This window comes from Diabrotica virgifera, chromosome 3 (assembly GCF_917563875.1).
Source record: "Diabrotica virgifera virgifera chromosome 3, PGI_DIABVI_V3a".
NCBI lineage: Eukaryota > Metazoa > Arthropoda > Insecta > Coleoptera > Chrysomelidae > Diabrotica > Diabrotica virgifera.
The window spans coordinates 84,272,193-84,295,761 of NC_065445.1; the positions used below are offsets into that span (position 1 = coordinate 84,272,193).

Sequence of the window (23,569 nt, forward strand, 5' to 3'; positions counted from 1 at the left end):
ACACCATAAAAATGTTTTCACTTGTACATATATGCGCATTCTTTGTCTTGGTAACAGCTTAAATACTTTCAGTAAGTCTTGGCCAACCATAAGGTGTAGTTTTGAATTGCTCACTTTGTGATATCTGGAGATAATTTTATGATAAAGATTTAAGTTTTATAATACGGCTGCATTTGGAAAACGATTTGCTAAATAATTAAATATTTGTTATATTTATGGAGAAAATATATATATTTTTGTACATACTGGTAGATAACAGGTATATATTTCTATTTAGATTTAGAAATTGATTAAATTTTTATTCTACAATATGCGTATTTTGGTGTGCGAAATATTGTACGCCAGGAAAATACCATACTCTTTATTATCATGGGCTTTTAACTGGAGGATGCGCTTGGTATGTTGGAGAATCATGAAAATTTAGTAGCAATTGTAGACAGGATTGTTTTGGTGTCAGTAAATGCATATGATGTCCTAACAGACGAAGACTGATGTTAGAGATATATTGGCAATGGATAATTTACCTGGATCGCAATTATAACCTCGTTCTCAGATATATGTACAAAATAATGACGAAGGCATATGACCCGATTCTCAATAAAACATTCCATTCTCAGAGTTGAGAGATAAAAGAACAGGTAAAGGATCAAAGAAAAAATACATATCACTAGGTAAAAGAAAACATGCAGAGAGAAGGTCAATATATTGGTAAAAAAGGAACTTCCAAAATATGATTCTAAGGGTTCCGCTGAATGTTTTTCACTTTTCTTTGATAAGTAACTTATATACTTAAGCTTATAACGTCAGCAACTAATCAATATGCTTCACAGAAGGATCGCCAACAAGAAGTTCGGGAGTATGAGGTCAAAGCTTTTCTTTGAACTACTATTGAGTGGTTGTGTCGAACATTCCTTGGAGGATAATGTTTTGGCAACGTGAAAGGGATCCTAGAAATCGACTTAAAGCTGTGACAGATGTCCTTACTTACAAAATTGGATCAGTTATAATTTAGAAGACGCTAATTTAGATTAGGTCGTCCATCTGCCAATGAAAAGGTCTAAATTTGCTATGATCGACTAGACCATTTGGTGATTCCACAGAAAAAAGAACTGGATAGTATGATTTGTGCCATAATATATCATAAATAAGGTGTTCAAAATGCAACGTCTGCTTAAATTTCGAGTGTTTTGTTTTATACTATTGGTAGGTATACAACCTAATGGTAGATTATATGCCTGGTGTACCATATTTTTTACAGCATTTTTTTTACTTATTTTCCATAAATATTTTAACGACAAATATGTTTTTGTTACCTTACATAACATGTAAATTTGAAGAAAAATATTAAAAAATATGTTAAGGTAAGTTTTAGATATACTACATTCGCTCTCGCGAGATTTTTTTTGACACATTCGGAATAGGAAACATACAACACAAAAATTCCTACCTCACACTATTAACTGCTAAAATCAACTCAAATCAACTTAATCTTTCATTAAAAAAAGAAGAATTATTAGAAATAGTGGGAGTGTCTACTAATCTCATAAAATTTTGTGAAGTTTATTTCTACAAAATATTTTTATTTTGTACAATAAATAATTTTCTCATTTGCTATCAATACATTATAATGGTTTAAATAAATAATTATTGATTGGCGTAAGGTTTATGTTATTTTTATGTCTGTTTACTATTAATAATATTGGATATGGGCAGGTGCGTTGGTTTTGTAGTAATTTCCAGTCACTTCTGACAACTGAACTTTTCAAAAAAGAAATTACTAACGTCAGTGTCAAAAAAAATCTCGCGAGAGCGAATGTAGTATATTTGTCCTTTTCATGATCATTTTTCAGTGCGTAACAAATGATAGGAAAAAGGGTAAGTCCGTGATAATACACATTTATGACATTTATTCTAACATGACATTTTAGTTAAATCTGACAGTTGTCACATTTTATTTTCAATTTGGAATAAAAACAAATCAAATGTGTTTCTTGCATTTATAAAATGGTATTTTCTTTGATTTGTATAGTCTTATAAATTCTACAGATTATATTTGTAATATTATCTAATTAAAAAAAAATATATTTTTATTATGGCGCCATCTATCGACAACTAGAATAACTAGAATAAATGTTATAAAAATGTCACCGACGAAATGTAATCACCGACGTGCCTTTTTTTCTGTCACATACAATTTAATGCGTTAGAAAGAAATCGAAAAACTGTGACGCACTGAAAGATGATCATGAGAAATACTGTATCTGGGTTTTAACGCAGAATGTTAAGGATATAGTGGACGAGCAGAGTGACGAATCAAGCAATTTGACAACGTCTAATCTAATCAAAGAAAGAGGTTCGGAATATTACAAGAAGAAGAAAAATTTTCCCGCGTAATGAGAAATTAGGTATATGAACTACGACATATAAAACTCAAAGTAAAGACTGGTATTGAAGAACAAGACAATTAAAGAAGAAGATGGAAATAATGTATTTGTATTGGTTGAGTTTCGGCAGGTATAAATATAAATTTTATTTATACATGCATGTTTTTAGTTAGGATTAATTTTTTTAAATTTCTTTAATAATTCTGGTATTACTGGAAATAAAAACCTGTATTTCTGTCATAAATATTAAAGTATTTTGAAATATATCGAATATATGCAGGTAATATTTCAACGGAGGCGATAAGCTTTTATGTGGCGCTCTATAAATCCGACATATCATCAGATAATTATAATATGTCCCTGATGACAAATAACAAAAAGCGTTTTGGTATCGTGTTGGTCCTCCGAGGATAAATGTTTCATGCATTTCAGTAAATATATTTTTTACTGATCGATATTTCGAGAAAAAATATTATTTAGGTAGGTAAACATTATTTTGGTAATTTGAATATATAGATCTTCTTTTTCTTCTTCTTTTTATGTAGACATATCTCTGTCTGTCTTTTCAATGTGCCTCCAGTAACTTATCGTTCTACGGTTTTTGTAGTCTTCCCACTGACCGTCTTCCTATTGGAGAACCGTCTATCGCCGTACTTACTACTCTATTTGTTGTCATTATTATAATCGCTTATACAGGGTGTCCCGAAAAGATTGGTCATAAATTATACCACATATTCTGGGGTCAAAAATAGTTCGATTGAACTTAACTTACCTTAGTACAAATGTGCTCATAAAAAAAGTTACAGCCCTTTGAAGTTACAAAATGAAAATCGATTTTTTTCAATATATCGAAAACTATTAGAGATTTTTTATTGAAAATGGACATGTATCATTTTTATGTCAGGAGTATCTTAAAATAAAATTATAGTGAAATTTGTCCACCCCATAAAAATTTTATGGGGGATTTGTTCCCTTAAACCCCCCAAACTTTTGTGTACGTTCCAATTAATTCATTATTGTGGTACCATTAGTTAAGCACAACGTTTTTAAAACTTTTTTGTCTCTTATTATTTTTTCGATAAGCCCGTTTTTACCGAGATGCGGCTTCTTTTTTAATATATTTACATAAAAATTGTATGGGGGTTTTGTTCCTTTAAACCCCCCAAATGTCTGTGTACGTTGCAATTAAACTATTATTGTGGTACCATTAGTTAAACACAGTGTTTTTAAAACTTTTTTGCCTCTTAGTCTTTTTTTGATAAGTCACCTTTTATCGAGGTGTGGCTTCTTTTCCAAAATATACCTATTAATGTAAATTATAAATAAAATTTCAGATTATTAACAGGTCTCTATAATCGAACTTAACCATATACAAATATGTGGTGGATTCGACAAATATTAAAAATATCTCGATAAACACTGTCTTATAGAAAAAGTACGAAGAGGCAAAAAAGTTTTAAAAATATTGTATTTAACTAATGTTGTCACAATAATAGTTTAATTGGAACGTACAGAATAGTTTGGGGGGGTTTAAGGGAACAAAACCCCCATAAAATTTTTATGGGGTGCACAAATTTTACTTTAATTTTTTTTTAAATGTTACCACCATAAGAATCCCATATGTCAATTTTCAATAAAAAATCTCTAAGAGTTTTCGATATATGAAAAAAAAATCAATTTTTATTTGTTAACTTCAAAGAGCTTCAACTTTTTTTGTGTGCACTATTGTATATAGGTAAGCGAGGTTCAATCAACCTATTTTTGACCCCAGAATCTGTGGTATAATTTATGACCAATCTTTTCGGGACACCCTGTATAATCGTTTCATTCTACTCTTCTGTGTCTTACCCAGTTCTTAATGTTGTTCACCTTGCATTCATCTGTTCATTCGTATAGATATCTGTACTTCTAGCTCTCTCCTATATTATCTTATTTGTATCTCCTATAGTATCTTAGTTTCTAGCCTTATTTATTTCTTTTTCTCTCTGTATCAGGTCGTGTTTCTGCCACGTATGTTATTATTGGCATGATAACTGTTTTATAAATTCTGCAGCACTGTTTGCTCTATTCACTTAATTTTTCACTTCTGTTTTGAGCTTTCCTTAGCTAAGCTAGTGGGATGCCTAGATATTTTTAAACTCTACCACTTATTCTGTTATTATGACCCTCCAGCTCTAATTTACATCTTAGTCGAGTTGCTGTTATAACGATGCTTTTTGTCTTTTATGGGGAAATGAACATGTCAAATATTCTGGCGGTTACATAAATTTATATGAAATTGGTGTAGTATACGTTGTAAATCATCTTCACTTTAAAAGATTATTACTTCATCGTCTGCATAGCAGATTAATTTGACAGACAATAGCATTTGGTATCCTTTTTTAGATCTTACATTTTTATGATCATATGACCATGATCATATTGAACAACAGGGTACTCAGGATACTCCCTGTTTTATCCTATTGCCGGCTTCAAGTGGGCCGGTTAGTTCTTCTTTTACTTACATATATAAATATCTATATCTATATAAGAATTTTTACAGCTGTCGCCGCTTTCCCTCTTTCAACCAACGTCTCCAGTCGTTTGTCTTCTGCCATTCTCCGTCTACAAGGTCTCTTCTTTTCATGGCCTCGTCCACTTCATCACTCCATGATCTTCGGTGTCTACTTCTTCTTCTCTTTCCTATTGGGCTCCAATCCGAACTCTTTGATATCCACTTATACGATCTGCTCTTCCCATACAAAATTAAATTTTTTTCTTAGATGCAGTTGAGGATGTCTTATTCTACTGCCATTCTTTGTTTTATCTCCTCATTTCTAATTCGATCTATTCTTCTCACTCTGCAGCTTCTTCTCATGAACTCCATTTCAGTTGCAATAATTTTGGACTTGTTTCGTTTGTTTATTACCCAACTTTCTGCTCCATAGGTAATACTACGTACCAAGTTGTTATATTATCCGCTTCTTTGTATTTCTGGTAATCTGTCTATCCCACAGTACCCTGTTCATGTGTTTAATACATGTTCTTGTTTGTGCCAATCTGCTGGTTATCTCTTGCTCGGTGGTTGCATTCTTAGAGAGTATGAATCCAAAGTATTTGAATTTTTCACTACCGTTAATTTCCTTATCATCGTCCATTTCTTCATCGTTTCTTACTGGTTCTTGTTCTGTTGTTAAGTATTCGGTATTTTCTAGGTTTATTTCCAGTCCATTTTTTGTGTATTCCTCTTCTAATTTTCGGAGCATATAGGACAGATCTTCTTCATCTTGAGCCGTTACCGCTTATGGTGGTAACGCGTTTTTGCTACCCTAACGATTGGGTGATTAACTGGAAGACACTATATTTCCCATTAATACTTTATTATTATAGGTACATTTAATACTCGTTAATAGTACCCAGTTGACGATGGAATGAACGTCCTTAGTCGAGGTGGCACTCTCTACAGTAACCCCAATATTAGACTGTTAGACTGCCCTAAATATTTCTGTGTATGAATACTTATTGATTACCTATGTTTGTAATACTTTCGTATATGTATGTCAAGATTATTATTTCACAGAAATGCAATCTTGCACGAATACCTACATGTGTAAGTTTTGTTTACAAGACTACTTAAACATTCGGCATGCTTGATTGTTTACTAATATATTTAAATATATTACAGTGGAATAATTTTAAGATATTTGAAATTATCTGAAATATTGTTAAAATCTAGGACACCACCGTTCCTAAAGAAAAAAAATTACTCTGCAATTTACTGTGCCTTTTCTCTCTCCCTTTTGAAAGAGAGGAATTTTTTTCGTGTCATCATCATCAACTGAATTTACAGAAAAATACAAATTTATACAAAATATACAAATATACAACTTATTACACAATTAAAAAAAATTAGTCCTCAAACATCGTCTATTCTTATTTATTACTTCCTTATATCTCGCGAAAGTACACTGAGAAATTATATTTTATATTTTACTTTAACTCAAAGGTTTAAAAAGAAATTTACAACTTAAATTCTTAAAATTTAAATTACTCTGTTACTAGACATTTACAAGACAAATATTTTGCTGTTCTCAAATTTTTACATATTCTTCTATTAGAAACTCTCTCTTTTTTTTATTCTTCTTGTCTGGTACTTCACAATAATTACATATTTCTTCATTTTCTTTATACTTAGTACTTTCTTCATAGTGTACTATTAAACATAAATCTTCTTCTTCTTCATATTTCTTCATTATTTCATTTTTCATTTACTTTATATTTCATATATATCTTTTTTCATATATATTCATCATTTTTCATAATTCTTCATTTATATATCATTTACTTCATAAATTCTTCTTCTCTTACCCTTACCTACTCGGTGGGTAGTTTTCCGCAGCTTTAAACCCTTGAATTTGCTTCCGGTCCTTTTGCACGTCCTTAGTCGTGAGAAGGTTTGTTCCAAAAAGACAAAATGGATAGTTGTGCGCTTAAAAATCTTCTTCTACTTCTCGCATCCCTAAATTCCTATTTGAACCTACTGCTCACCCTTAGTTGAGAATAGGATTACTTCAAAACAAAAATTGGGTATGCTAAAATCTTCTGATCTTCATTTTGTACCAGTTTTCTTGACAAGAGTGTGTTTTTTTTTGTTTTGTCTAGATTGTCTCATATTAATTATGCTTTTAATATATTAAAAAAATCAGTTATCTCATTAATTAATCATCATAAAACATTTAAAAATCATATTTATATTAGAATTCGACCGATATTAAAAAAAAGTTAAAATCAACGATCTTAATCGTATCAAACGATCTTTATCGGTATCAAAAAACTTCAAGCATTCAATGATGAGAAAAAAAAAATCCGAAAGAAAGTGTTAGTAAAAATAGACTATATTCTGTTAAAAAAAAATCGATTAAAATCTCCTGACCATAAGGAAAAATTTAAATCCTAATTCTAAATCTGTTTCTGGGCCCGGGTACCCACAAAATATTTACATAAAAATTACGAACGAAAAAAACTTACAATAGCTAAAAATAGTTTATCTTTTTTTTTTTGACACTAATTAAATATAAGTTCAGTTTCTTCGCACGAATAGTCACTTTTACGTCATAAAAAATAGTCTCTATTTCTCTAATTGAGATACAGTCTTATGTTTTTTGTGAGATTACATGACTTGTCTTATGTTTTCAATCAAAATATATTTATATTATAAGAATTTAAAATTATATTATATTATATTATAGAAATTTAAAAGTATATTTATATCATACTCAATATATACTGTTTGTAGCAGTATAAAATATTCTCTTTAAATATTCTATTTTTCAGATAACTTATTCTTCATTGTCACTTCATTTTCATTATGACTTGTTTTGTCTTTATTCTTGTATCAGATTAGTTTCCAGGACATATTTCCTTAGCCTGTATCCTCTTTTCGTATAAAAAAATTCTTCATCGTTAGTCCCTATATATGGGATAGTCCTTGTATATAAAAAAATCAAACTTCTCTTCCATATTCATTTTTTATTTTCCCTTTTTAGGATTCATTTCTTTGTAATTATCATATTTATCATAAAAGTTCTTTAAAAATGTTGAGTGCATTATTTTCAACAAAAATTTCCATATTAATTATTTAGACTTTTCCGTCTCGTAAGTCCTGTATTTTGTTCCAACGTCTCAAAGTATTTCTTTTCTTATCTTATATTATATAATTCAAATAATAATAATATTTCTTCCATTATATTCTCAAAAATATTCTAATTCATCGTAATTCTATAAAATCTTCCTATTACATAATTTCTTAGTGTACATATAGTACTATAAATAGTCCATTTAAATCGTATATTATGACGTCTCAGCACATTCTTTTGTTTCTGTTCACGGTCAATATCAACATTTGAGAATAGGTAAATATACCTTACCTTACGCAAAATAAAAGTGTTTAAATAGCAAAAATTGATAATCATAGTTAAAAATATAATCTATTAAGAATTGCAAAAATTCGTATCTTTCCTTAAAAATAAAACTTAATATCGATACTATAGTCAAAAATAGATATCAACTAACTTATTGAATATATTAGATTCTTTATATTATATATTTAAAAATTAATAAAAATTATGAAAACTTCACCTAGTTTGATAATTATTGTATTCAATTAAAAAGTTAATACTTCTCAAAAAGTTTACCTATATTTTTACGTTTTATTTACTTAATCAAAAAAAATTATTCTTATCTGTGAGATTAATCTGTGAGACTGTATGCAATATAAAAAAATAGCTTATTAAAAGTTACTCACGATTTCACACACAATTATTGTCCACTATGGTCCATTTTCCTTGACGCTGGGCGTGGTCCCATGTCTCCAAAGCTTTTCCTGCCGACGTCTACCATTTCTCGTATGGTTGGCCTCTCCAGCTCCATATTGCAGCTAATAATGCTATTTTATAAGAGGATTTGTACTTTACCCCAAATTTTCTGTCTTTTCTTCCAGTTTTTTGTTGCCATCTTTCTTGTTGCTGTTGCTGGTTCAGAAGTCCAGTTCGTCTCTCAGGTCGCCATATGGTGGTAACGCGTTTTTGCTACCCTAACGATTGGGTGATTAACTGGAAGACACTATATTTCCCATTAATACTTTATTATTATAGGTACATTTAATACTCGTTATCCTGGCAGGATCGCCATATGGTGGTAACGCGTTTTTGCTACCCTAACGATTGGGTGATTAACTGGAAGACACTATATTTCCCATTAATACTTTATTATTATAGGTACATTTAATACTCGTTAATAGTACCCAGTTGACGATGGAATGAACGTCCTTAGTCGAGGTGGCACTCTCTACAGTAACCCCAATATTAGACTGTTAGACTGCCCTAAATATTTCTGTGTATGAATACTTATTGATTACCTATGTTTGTAATACTTTCGTATATGTATGTCAAGATTATTATTTCACAGAAATGCAATCTTGCACGAATACCTACATGTGTAAGTTTTGTTTACAAGACTACTTAAACATTCGGCATGCTTGATTGTTTACTAATATATTTAAATATATTACAGTGGAATAATTTTAAGATATTTGAAATTATCTGAAATATTGTTAAAATCTAGGACACTTGGTCATCACCAAAACTTAATGTGTACAAGAAGTTGTCCCGGATTGGTATTTCCATCCCTTTACATTTCCTTTTCCATGGTTTTGGAATATCATATGGATCATACCCAGTTTGGGTTTAGAAAAAGAGTGGGTAGAGGGAGTAGAAAGGACTTTTCGCGTTTAGTGTGTTCACACAATGATGTTTAGATTTAAATGAGAATGTTAATCAGGCAGATTCGATAAAATTTAATAAAAATGATATAATATGGCAGAACAGGAAAATTATGTATATTTATACTAGTTATTATACAGGGTGTTTAGTAAATAATGGGCCATAGCTTAACCTTAGATTTCTGAGCTTAAAATAGGTCGATTTAAGCTAACTTACCTTAGTACGAATGTTGATACTAACCGAAATACAGAGTGTCAAATTTAAACTTTTATTTTATTTATTTTTGAATATTTCCTGACAGACATCGGATAACAACACGGAATTTGGCAAGCGGGGATTCTTTGGGACGGGAAATCTAAATTAGCTACCAAAAATGCTGTATTACCAAAAGGCGCCACATACGCATTTCACTGCTCATTTAATAGGTTAAATTTTTTTTATTACTCACTCACATACTTTTTGAATCAAAACTTTTATTCTCTTAATATTTTTACTTTAAAAAGGTATACCACATTCATCTCGCTAAACTTAACCGTTTTCGAGATAAACGAATTTTAAATCTGCGAGGCAACATATTTTTTTGCATAATATCATTGTAATTACACCCGAAAAATAACTTAAAACCATAAAAATTTACAAAAATGTATCGTAAAGTTCTTCAAATAGAATTTGCGATGAAATGACATAAATATGAGAACTGGCACAATTATTATGGTTTTAAGTTATTTTTTGCACGATTGATCATTTTTGACTGTTTACCGTGACAGATTTTACGTCAGTAGGTGACATTTACTAGCAACTCGACGGTAAGTAATCCAACTCGACGGTAAGTACTCCAACTCGACGGTAAGTAATTCACTTACCGTCGAGTTAAAAAATCTCTTAATTTTAATTTATTTTTTGAAAGAATAAAGAAAACTAACGAATTATTTATTAATATTGAAACTTATGGTACAATTTGTTAAATTATTTAATGAAATCCCACTTGTTTGGGCTGTGGTTTCACTTCTAACAGAAACTCCTGCAGAATCGCATACATTAGTAGTATCCAACATTTTTTCTCTTCAAATACGCGATCAAAGTTGAAAACTTGGAAATATCAATGCCATCATAAAGAAAAACGGTGGATTTAATCATTGAATATTCTGCCCATAGGCTTCCAGGAGCTTTCAACTGCATATGTCTTCGAACGAAATATGCCAATAGAATCTTTTCTTCGATTCTTAAATTCTTGCCTTCGCACCATTTTTTAAAATGTTGGTAGGTATTTTGATAACGGAATAAAAATAAACTAAATAAATAAACTAAAGAAAATAAATAAACTAAATAAAAACTCAATTCTCCATTGTTGTTATGCACCCTAGTTACTACTTAACAACCAGAGTATCTACCTTGATAAAATGAATGAAACTAGTCAATATGACGAAAATGTTTAATTTTATAATTTATAATGGTATCAATCGTGCAAAAAACGTTATAAGCATGTCGAACGTTAAGGGTAACCGATCTCAGAAAATAATTGGAGTGGTCGCTCCGCTCCTCCTCCAAACAATTGTCTTCGATCGGTATAAAACCCTTACCGTTCTCCATGACTTAATATACTATTTCGGGTATAACTACAATGATATTATGAAATACATTTATCTCGAAACCGGTTGCGTTTAGCGATATGAATGCAGTATACCTTTTTTAAGTAAAAATATTAAGCGAATAAAAATTTTGATTCACAAACTACGTAGAGTGGGGTATAAAAAATTTGAATTAAATAAGCGCTGAAAGACGTATGTAGTACATACTCTGTGTAATATATTATTTTTGGTGGTAGCGAATTTAGATTTGTCATCCGAGAAAACCCCCGCTTACCTTTCGTGGTGCGTGGTGTTATCCCATGTCTGTCACAAAATATTTAAGAATAAATAAAATAGCATTTTAACGTTGACACCCTGCATTTCGGTTATTAGCAACTTTCGTACTAAGGTAAGTTAGCTTAAATCGACCTATTTTAAGCTTAGAAATCTAAGGTTAAGCTATGGCCCATTCTTTACCAAACACCCTGTATATTTATATAGCAGTATATTTATTATTCTTTATTAATATACAGTGCGCTGGAATAAGTGTTACCCCTCCCTATTAACTAATTTATTTTTAGCATATAAGCAAAACGCTCGGACAGGTCGATTTTTACAATAATCATAGTATATTATAGCATCAATGTTTCGAACTTTACGCGATCCCTCTTCAGGTGGCAGGCATAACTTTGATTTTATTTAATGGGAAAGTGCATCATGTGACACCTCATTTAAAAGCTTTTGAAATACTGATTACAAAAATGTATAATACTTTAATCCAGTTTGACAGCGTAGGCGCAAAATTTTGGTCGAATTATTTTTAAATGCATTCATTTTTTTCGAATCCCGAGAAAACTAATAGGTATTTTTGCAAAATTTAAACGTAGAATGAAATATTACATTATTACCGATGGCCGAAAGTCCTTAAGAATAACCAAAAAGTTTCTTGAGAATGAAGTTATTTTAATATATTTGAAGTTAAAAATCACACTAAATTTTCTCTGTTTTTATTTCACCCCTGTAACTTATTAAAATAAAATTATAGAAGTTCTTAGGGCATTTCAACCCTCGATTATACTGTAAACTTTCATTCTGCGTTTAAATTTTTCAAAAATACTTATTAGTTTTGTTCTGAAGCTATTTCCTTGTGGCATTTTTATGATTAATTATTTATATGGGAAATAAGCCACAATTAAAATGAAAAAAATAATTTTATTAACGTTTCGACGCCCAAATCGGGTGCCGTTGTCAAAATACAAAATATTACTAAAATAAACTAAAGTGTTGTTGCTAAGCAAAAAAATTCTTCTAATAATTTATTTAATCTCACTCATTTATATTGGCAATTCAGACATATATTATACATTTTAAAGTAGAAGACTTTAAAATGATATTGCCAATATTTATGAGTTGCGTTCCTGGGACGACTTACTGAAAGATAGTTCATTCGATTACATGAAATTAACCCCAACTCAAGAATATCCGTCATAAAAAATTTATAGCATGTGATATGTCTTTAAAAAGACAACCAAATGCAACGACAGTAAAATTCTCGCGTTAGAGACTTCATAGTAAATCACAAGGGAAAGTATCACAGGGTTTTTCCTGGTTTTCCCTTGTGATTTACTATGAAGTCTCTAACGCGAGAATTTTACTGTCGTTGCATTTGGTTGTCTTTTTAAAGACATATCACATGCTATAAATTTTTTATGACGGATATTCTTGAGTTGGGGTTAATTTCATGTAATCGAATGAACTATCTTTCAGTAAGTCGTCCCAGGAACGCAACTCATAAATATTGGCAATATCATTTTAAAGTCTTCTACTTTAAAATGTATAATATATGTCTGAATTGCCAATATAAATGAGTGAGATTAAATAAATTATTAGAAGAATTTTTTTGCTTAGCAACAACACTTTAGTTTATTTTAGTAATATTTTGTATTTTGACAACGGCACCCGATTTGGGCGTCGAAACGTTAATAAAATTATTTTTTTCATTTTAATTGTGGCTTATTTCCCATATAAATAATTAATCATACTTATTAGTTTTCTCAGAATTTGAAAAAAAAAAGATTGTATTTAAAAAGGATTAGAACGGAAACTTTGCACCTACGCTCTTAAAAAGTATTAAATTATTATACATTTTTGTAATCAGCATTCCAAAAGCTTTTAAATGAGGTGTCATATGATGTACTTTCCTATTTAATAAAATCAAATTTATGACTGTCACTTGAAGAGTGCTTGCGTAAAGTTCGAAACATTGATGTTATAATATACTATGACTATTTTAAAAATTGACCTATCCGAGGGTTTTGCTTATGTGACAAAAATAAATAAGTTAATAGGGAGGGGTAACACTTATTCCAGTGCACTGTATTAATATACCATTAATACCGTTAATAAGACATTATAGGTTAATATAACGTTAATATTGTCAATAAAAGCTTAAAAATAGCAATAAAAACATAAAAATCTCACCTTTCACTGGCAATTGAAGAATTCCTAGACATGGATTTTGGCGACATTTCAAAGTCGCTATCAGATCTGTACAAAAAACTCTCCCTCCTTTGAGGAAGATTCTGGAGAACCAATCCAGCGGATGGAGAAGCTGCTCCATCCAGTGGACTTCTACCGGGACTGGCGCCATTTTCAACATCGAAACTGAAAAAATAATCCAGTGTTAATACAAATGCTTAATAGTTGTTGTGTCAGTTGTTTTGTACATATTATGGGAAAAATATGAGAAATAATAATTGGTGTGAAATTAAAACAGTGTTTTAGGTTTATTTTTTTAAGTAACCATATTTAAAAAGTTTTTTAAAAAACGAAGGAAATATATAGTAACACAACTTTTGACCGTCGAGCGCACAAATTATATTTTTACACAATAATTATACAGGGTGTCCAGAAAGTCTCCTGACAAACGAAAAGAGGAGATTCTTCAGACAATTTTAAGATAATTGAACCCAATTCACCTAGTCCGAAAATCTTTTTAAGGGAGCTAGAGTTCTTGATGGCGCCTTGTAATCTATATAATATATAAAAAAAGTCGAGTTATGTTAGTTACACCATTTATAACTCGAGAACGACTGAACAGATTTTTATGAAATTTTACACGGATATTTGAGCAAACTGGGAATAGGATAATATGGAGTTTCATACCCGTACGTCATTAGGGGGGTTGCCCTCGTTATTTATTTTTTTAATTTTTGAAAAAACCGTTTTTTACTAATTTTATGAGATGTAGAGCCAAAAAATACATACAATCCTACATTTTCAATTTTCTATCACAGACCGTTATTTTTTAATAGCCATTTAAATATTTTACATCTATACAGGGTGAGGCAAATAAAGGGCCTATTAGAAATATCTCGACAACTGAAGGCAACAGAATCATGAAAATTGGAATAAACGGGTTTTGAAGGATGATTTATTAAATGAAAATATTTTCATCTCTTTGCAACTTCCGGTTATACCGGAAGTTGCTTATAACTTCGTTTTTTTAAATAGGACACCCTGTATATTTTTACATTTTTGGATTCACTTCGATGTCTTCTTTCTTAAAATATGAGGTTTTGTAATATTATACAGGGTATTTTAAAAGATAATTACGTTTTTTTATTAATTTCGTAGCAAAATTAACACCCTGTAGAATTGTAGTAGTTTGACATCTAAAACTCTACTTACGTTCAAATGATTTTTAATATACTCTACTATTGTTAAGAATCATTAGTATAGCTAAATTTTTAATTTTAGTATACAGGGTTGGTCGAAACTCGGAATGAGTATTTTCTGAGTTTTCTTAAACGGAACACCCTGTATTTTAGTATTGTAATGAAATGATATTTTATGGTACTTTTTTATTTCTTAAGCATTCCCTATACCTAACTGCTTTAATTTGTGCTTAATTGTTAATCGCACCAACAATCTTAACTAAGTAGGTATTTCGATAGCTAAACCATTATTGGTAATTTTAAGGAACAGTCTGGATTAATATGTATTTATTTCTGAAAAATTATTTGGGATTGAGTATTTTCACGGCCAACCTAATAAAATTTTACGTATTTTTTGTTGCAATTAATGTTTAGCTTGAATCACCAATAACTCACAAATTAAAGCAGTTAGGTATAGGGAATGCTTAGGAAATAAAAAAGTACTATAAAATATCATTTCACTACAATACAAAAATACAGGGTGTTCCATTTAAGAAAACTCAGAAAATACTGATTCCGAGTTTCGACCAACCCTGTATATTAAAATTAAAAATTTAGCTATACTAATGATTCTTAACAATAGTAGAGTATATTAAAAATCATTTGAACGTAAGAAGAGTTTTAGATGTCAAACTACTACAATTCTACAGGGTGTGAATGTTGCTACGAAATTAATAAAAAACGTAATTATCTTTTAAAATACCCTGTATAATATTACAAATCCTTATATTTTAAAAAAGAAGACATCGAAGAGAATCCAAAAATGTAAAAATATACAGGGTGTCCCATTTAAAAAAACGGAGTTATAAGCAACTTCCGGTATAACCGGAAGTTGCAAAGAGATGAAAATATTTTCATTTAATAGATCATTCTTCAAAACCCCTTTATTCCAATTTTCATGATTCTGTTGCCTTTAGTTCTCGAGATATTTTTAATAGGCCAGTTATCTGCCTCACCCTATATATTAAAATTCTCCCGTCGCAGTGTTTGTCACCATACTCCTCCGAAACGACTTTACCGATTTTTATGAAATTTGGCAGGTATATTCGACCGGACTCGAAGTAGTTTGTTATCTATATTTCATACCCGTACGTCGTAAGGGGGTTGCCCATGGCGCCGTAACTCTCACAATAATGACGCGAAAGATACGAAATTAAATAGGTGGACTCCTTGCTGAATTCCGAGCAGAACCGTACTAAAATTTTTTCTCTAGCGTAGTCGGTGTTCGAAATACAATATCTCAAGCCGTAGAAATATTCTGAGGACAGAAGAAGAACGAGCGACAAATTTCATAGAAGAGAAGTGGAACAGTTTAACTTTGGGACTCAAATTGGGCAAAATATGAATTTTTTAATTTTGCGAAATTTTCAAAAAATATCTTTAAACGGAACTTTTCGGACGAACCGTAAGCAGGAGAAAAATTCTGAGCACACGAAAAGAACAAGCAGCAAATTATAAAATTTTATTTAATTTTAATTAATTTTGTTTATTTTTATTTATTTTATTTAATTTATATATTTTATTTTTTTTTCGTCTCTTTTATTTTATTTCATTTTTAATTCCATTTATTTTTTTTTATTTTTTTCGTTTTATTAAATTTTATCGTTTTTTTAAATTTATTTATTATTTTTATTTAATTTTTTTAGCTTTATTTAATTGTATTTAAATTAATATGATTTTATTTACTTGTATTTAATTTTATTTATTTTTATCCAATTTCATTAATTTTAGTTAATTTTATTCAGTTTTATTTATTTTTACTTTTTTTAAATTTCATTTAATTTTAATTTACTTCATTTACTTTTTTATTTAATATTAATTTAATTTAATTTTATTTAATCAACACCTATAGAGTTGGAACCACCCCGAACCCAAGCATAAATACAGGGTTGTTTTGAATGTAGATAAAATAAAGCTGTTATATTCATTATAAGATAAACAAATTTAGGATTGTAGAAAAGGTAGAATAGAGAGAGAGATATGGAAAACTATAAAAGATACTGAAAACAAGTAGCGCAGCAAAAAAATGAAACTACAATTTCCGAGAGTGATCAAAACTGATGATTACCATCAAAACTATCACGCTTTCATTGCTATAATTTGCTTCCTAAATCAAAAAATCATATTTTATGATCCTGATTTTGTATAAACATGTGTGGATGATGGTTATTATCGGTTTTTTTGTATCAGTTATATTTAATAAGTACATTATAAACAATATTTTTAACAACTAATTTTAGCTTCACTTTAAATAATATTTTTAACATCAAATCAATGGTACTTGTCTTATCTTATCTAGATGAGGTGTGGTAGGGAAATTGTAGAAGTATGTAGTTTAAGATACTTAAGACAATAAATGACGTCTTTTTAATTCAAATCAGATTGCCTGTGAACATTCGTACAAAAGAATTAAGAAGCATATGAGTCATCTGTCTCTCTCCTAAATTTGCTAAATATCAGGGATACGTCTTGTTGCCAATTTTTTTCAATATCTACTGAATTGTAAAATTCCCTCATCTTCTTTAGTCTCAGCATCCGTTATGGCTTGCAAATTTTAGAAGCCTCGAAGGTGTAACCTGAGAAGGTTCCCATTGTTTTCAATCTAGTGGGATGTAGATTAATATTTTTAGTATTGTTGTATGTGCTATTAGATTGAAAATTTAGTCTTTTACATCATTCCTTAATCCAACCCTTATTAATAATAATTCCCATTATCACTCCCTACCTATCTACAAGCATGCTTAGCCATTGAAAACCGAAAGACTATGTCTTTCACTGTTGAGCAACAAAGCCAACAGAAGTGCAAATATATCTCTCTTGTGTTACCCGCCGAAGGGTAAATACTCTTTTTCGTGGAAACATCGAACTCAGTACGCGAACCTTTCTCTAGGTTCAACTATAACCGCGAACCTTTCTCTGAGTTCAAATATTATTACGAACCTTTCTCTAGGTGAACAAACGCTTTTTCTCGCTGCGTAACAGTATAAGACGCTAATCTGATGCAGAAAAGCCGCATATGTGCAACCAGCATATTACTCTGGGCTAATTAGCAAAATACAAGGAAAAGTTATTTACCAGTAATTTTATTGCTGGAATCGAATCTTATTATTGTATGTATTAATAATATAGATATGCAAAGTCCGCAGATAGTGTGCTACTTTTTTTATAAACAAAATGGCGCCCGAAAATCGTGTTTTTTTCAATTTTTGCTCTATAACTCCAAAGATTTTAACTTTAGACCAAAAACACCCAAATAAAAATTCACCACAATTAAATTCTGCATAGAGACGTGTTTTTTCCGATTTATTTCGACGAAAACTTTCCCCGGAAAAAGCGGGTTTTTCCAACAAAATCTTTACTTTTCAACTAAACTTTTAGATAAGTAGTTGTTAATCAATAATTAAATAACTTGGTAACGTAAAAGCCCTTTCCGTATGTATTATAATTCCAGAAGTCTATGGAAATTGAATGAACAGTTTAGCAACAATTAAAATGTAAATTAAAAATTTACGGTCGCTATAATAACGACAATAATTATGATGCATAATAATAACTATGATTTTTTATAAAAAGACACTATACCTATCTAATGTAATTTACAAAATTGAAATTTAAGCGGCTTCAGAAATATTTTAAAATTATAAACAATTTTTTGGTTTATAAACAAATAGAATATCTTGGGAAATATTAAACTAAATTAAATTGTGAAAACGGTATTCGAAAGACAGCGGCAGGACGCTTCTTTTAAAAGAAAAAGCGTTTAATTATGACGAGTGGTTCCTGAGATACAACCGGTCAAAGTTGACCGGAATTTACGGCAAAGATATAAACAATAGGATCATAGTTTTCAAACCATCACCTTTTTGTTTTTGTCCTCTTTCTCCACACCAATTTTCATATCTTTAAAATCCTCATAACATATATTATTATAATAAAAACTATCGATAATACGTGTGAAAATTGCCAAAAATAGCAAAATTCCAATCAAAAATTAGGTTGGAGAAAATGTAACACTCAAAGTTCAAAATCGGTATACGTTAACAAAATGCATTTTCTCGGCTTCCCATGGAGCAATTTCCTTCATTCTTTTTTTGTTCCCTAATAACTCGAGTAGAGCCATCGAACTAACGCATTATTAAATGTCAAACTTTTTTTTTTTGTTATAATAGATTAATTTATTTATAAGAACAGAAAATTACATATTTTTCCAGTTGTAGGCTTTTTTTTTATAAACGTACTACAACTGTACCTTTTAAAGTTAAAAACATAAATATTCTCATTTAAAAGCTGTATAATTATTTAAACAATTTTTATTTAAACCAATTAAAATATTGTGTTATAATAAATAAATTAATTTATTATAACAAAACAAAAGCAAGTTTGACATTTAATAATGCGTTAGTTCGATGGCTCTACTCGAGTTACTTGGGAACAAAAAAAGAATGAAGGAAATTGCTCCATGGGAAGCCGAGAAAATGCATTTTTTTAATGTATACCGATTTTGAACTTTGAGGGTTACATTTTCTCCAACCTAATTTTTGATTGGAATTTTGCTATTTTTGGCAATTTTCACACGTATTATCGATAATTTTTATTATAATAATATATGTTATGAGCATTTTAAAGATACGAAAATTGGTGTGGATAAAGAGGACAAAAATAAAAAGGTCATGGTTTGAAAATTATGATCCTATTGTTTATATCTTTGCCGTAAATTTCGGTCAACTTTGACCGGTTGTATCTCAGGAACCACTCGTCATAATTAAACGTTTTTTCTTTTAAAAGAAGCATCCTGCCGCTGTCTTTCGAATACCGTCTTCAAAATTTAATTTAGTTTAATATTTCCCGAGATATTCTATTTGTTTATAAGCCAAAAAATTGTTTATAATTTTAAAATATTTCTGAGGCCGCTTAAATAGTCCAATTTCAATTCTGTAAAGTACATTAGATAGGTATAGTGTCTTTTTATGAAAAAATCATAGTTATTCTTATGCATCATAATTATTGTCGGTATTATAGCGACCGTAAATTTTTAATTACCATTTCAATTGTTGCTAAACTGTTCATTCAATTTCCATCGGCTTCTGGAATTATAATATATACGGAAAGGGTTTTTGCGTTACCAAGTTATTTAATTATTGATTAACAACTACATATCTAAAAGTTTAGTTGAAAATTAAAGATTTTGTTGGAAAAACCCGCTTTTTCCGGGGAAAGTTTTCGTCGAATTAAATCGGAAAAAACACGTCTCTAGGCAGAATTTAATTCGGTGAATTTTTATTTGAGTGTTTTTGGTCTAAAGTTAAAATCTTTGGAGTTCTAGAGCAAAAATTAAAAAAAAAACACGATTTCCGGGCGCCATTTTGTTTATAAAAAAAGTAGCACACTATCTGCGGACTTTGCATATCTATATTATTAATACATACAATAATAACCTTCGACTCCAGCAATAAAATTGCTGGTAAATAACTTTTCCCAAAAATGGCCTATTTTCCGATAATCAGCCCAGACTATATGTGTTTGATCGAGACTCGGGTGAACATTGACCAAACAGTGACTTTTTTAGAAGTAAGATTTTTTAAAACCTATTGTCGTTATTTTATTTTTATAATTTTGTCTGTATCATTATATTCCATCTCTTCATAATCATCGTCATTCGGCTCGGATCTATCCACTGCTGGATATAGGTCTCCCTCAGTCTTTTTCATGCATTTCTGTCCTCTGCTGTCTGCATCCAGTCTCTGTCGATCCGTTTTATGTCATCAGATTCTGGTTGGCGGACGACCTCTACTTCGATATGCTTCTTGTCTTGGTCTACTGTGTATTATTCGCTGTGTCCATCTGTTATCCGACATTCTAGCTATGTTAGCCCAGTTCCACTTTAGGGTCATAATTCTTACTATGGCATCTGTCACTCCTGTTCTTTGTCTTATTCCTTGTTCGTAACTCGATCCCTACGAGAAATGGCTATCAAAGAGCGTTCCATGCCTGTTTGGGTAACACAAATTTTATTTCTTACCTTCTCAGTTATTGTTTAAGTTTCTGAACCATGTGTAAGTAATGGCAACACACACTGATCAAAGACTTTTCTTTTGAGACACACATTCCATCTCTAACCTACCTTAAACCAACATCCTAAAAACATACAACTATGAAATTATACAGAGAGAGTCTGTAATTTGGAATAAATTCAATATCTCAAATACTAATTGTTTTTTTAAAAAATTCTCAGACCCGTCGATTAGTATTTCAAATTGTCCTTTTTGACATACAATAGTAATGTATACAGGGTGTCCCAATTTAGAGATATGACGTCATCGTTGATTTTCTTAAATGGCATCACCGTCATTTTGATAGCTATTTTGATAGGGTTTGTAAGTTATACACAACTGCAAAATATCAAATTTTTATTCTCTACCATTTACAAGATAATAGAAAATAACAAAGTTATATCGGTAATTTGAAATAAATTCAATAATTAAAATACTAACTGTTTTTTTGAAAAATGCTCAGACCCGTCGATTAGTATTTCAAATTGTCATTTTTGACATATAATAATAACGTATACAGGGCGTCCCAATTTAGAGATATGACGTCATCGTTGATTTTCTTAAATGGCAACACTGTCATTTTGATAGCTTTTTTGATAGCGTGTGTAAAGTTATACACATCTGCAAAATTTCAAATTTTTATTCCTTACCATTTACAAGATAATAAAAAATAACAAAGTTATGAAGAACAAGAAGTAATCAAATAATAATTGAATTTAATTATTTCAATTAAGCAAATGCTCATAACGTTGCCCATTGACACTTTGACAATAATTGAGGGCAACATTATGGGTATTTGCTTAATTTATTGAAATAATTAAATTCAATTATTAGTTGATTACTTGTTTTTCATAACTTTGTTACTTTTTATTATCTTCTAAATGGTAGGGAATAAAAATGTGAAATTTTGCAGTTGTGTGTAACTTTACACATTCTATTAAAATAGCTATCAAAATGACAGTGTTGCCATTTAAGAAAATCAACGATGACGTCATATCTCTAAATTGGGACACTTTGTATACATTATTATTGTATGTCAAAAAGGACAATTTGAAATACTAATCGACGGGTTTGAGCATTTTTCAAAAAAATAAGTAGTATTCGAGATATTGAATTTATTCCAAATTACAGACTCTCTCTGTATATTATATATACATACATGCCTCTAATATACAGCCTCATTGAGTATGACGAAAAACATGTCAGATTAACTCAAGATATTAGAAAAAAAGATACTGGATGGGTACTACGTCATGTACAAGAACAATATGGTACGTCAGCGGCGACATCTACATTTGATTTATTAACTACGCCAAAGCGTTTGACCGTTGTCAACACCAGAAGATGATCGCCGTCCTACAAAGATTAGCCCACCAGGTGAAGTTCGTGCAAAAATTATGGCAGGGCTCTGTACTCGCACTGACTCTCTTCAGTATATACTCTAAAGAAATTTTTATTGTCATTGGGAGAGAGAGTCATCTACATATCTCTCTCGAAAAGTTTATACTTTGCAATAAATATCTATGTATTAAATATAAAGGCAAAAAATGAAGCAGTCTAAAGTTTTTATATAAATTTTAAAGTGAAACAAGGAAACTTTTCCATATTCTCGAGTTAGATGGGGTATTTTTTCTTGCAGATTTATTTCTGTTCGTGTTTTTATTGGTATACTTTTAAGATAAACGCTGCACTGTTCTGTAAAATATAGCAATAAAAACACTCTCTAATAGTAGTTTCGAAAGCGAAAACACAACCGCCTGTAGAGACTTAATGAAAACATCCCTCGCCTCTACGGAATATCACGGGAAAAAGATTGGAGTCATTCTAATTCAAGCTATATACGAGAAAATTCCATTTTCGTTCATTGAATGGCGTCTAAATCTCGTTAATTCTTTGTTGAGAAAAGATTTTTAGGATTTTCATGATTTTCTTAGCGGTAATTTGTTAAAAGATCAAAGCGAAATTTCTTTTCATTTCGACCTGACATTAATTGGTGTAAAATTTGACCCTGTTTTTATTTCTATGGAACGGTTTTCCCTTTACAAATCAGATTTGTCTTTTTTGTTGGGTTTTACCTTTTGAAGAGATTAAAAAATTAAGATAAAGCCTTTATGAAGCCCATATTGAAAAATAAGAAAGGAAATTTTTAAATAAAATATCTACACTTGAGTATGTCTCACTATTTCAATATAAAAGTGTAAATTTAAAAACATTTAGTATACAACCGTTAACATCATTATTGAGTTTTAAACGTTTTAATTTTGGGTGAATCGGATGACATATTAAAAATGAAGAATGCAACGTAGGGAGGGGGTCCGCATTTGACTCATTGAAATCGACATAAGTACACCAACTTGTTTCGGTTCAAACATCATCATTTTCATAGCAACCCACTAATACATCAGTCACTTATACGAAGTCCGCAAGTGCATTACAAACGGATACCACATCTATCAAAGCAGCTTAAGTAGTAGTACTATTGAGAAAAGGCTTGAGCCAGAGGGCTGTGGCCAATCGACTAAATTTAAGCCAATCAGCTGTGCCTCGAGTGTATCGTCGGTACCAAGAAACAGATGATTATGGCCGCCGAAA

General features: G+C 30.4%; 1 protein-coding gene across 8 annotated transcripts in view; it reads right to left on the bottom strand.

Annotated features, from left to right (window-relative positions):
• LOC114327290 (cAMP-specific 3',5'-cyclic phosphodiesterase) overlaps positions 1-23,569 on the bottom strand; it is a 1,080,669-nt gene that overhangs the window by 452,025 nt on the left and 605,075 nt on the right. For all 8 annotated transcript variants that reach the window (XM_050646630.1, XM_050646629.1, XM_050646632.1 and 5 more), the window contains one exon: positions 13,693-13,875. In XM_050646630.1, coding sequence (XP_050502587.1) covers positions 13,693-13,875 — 183 coding nt within the window. The remainder of the gene's footprint in view (positions 1-13,692; positions 13,876-23,569) is intronic.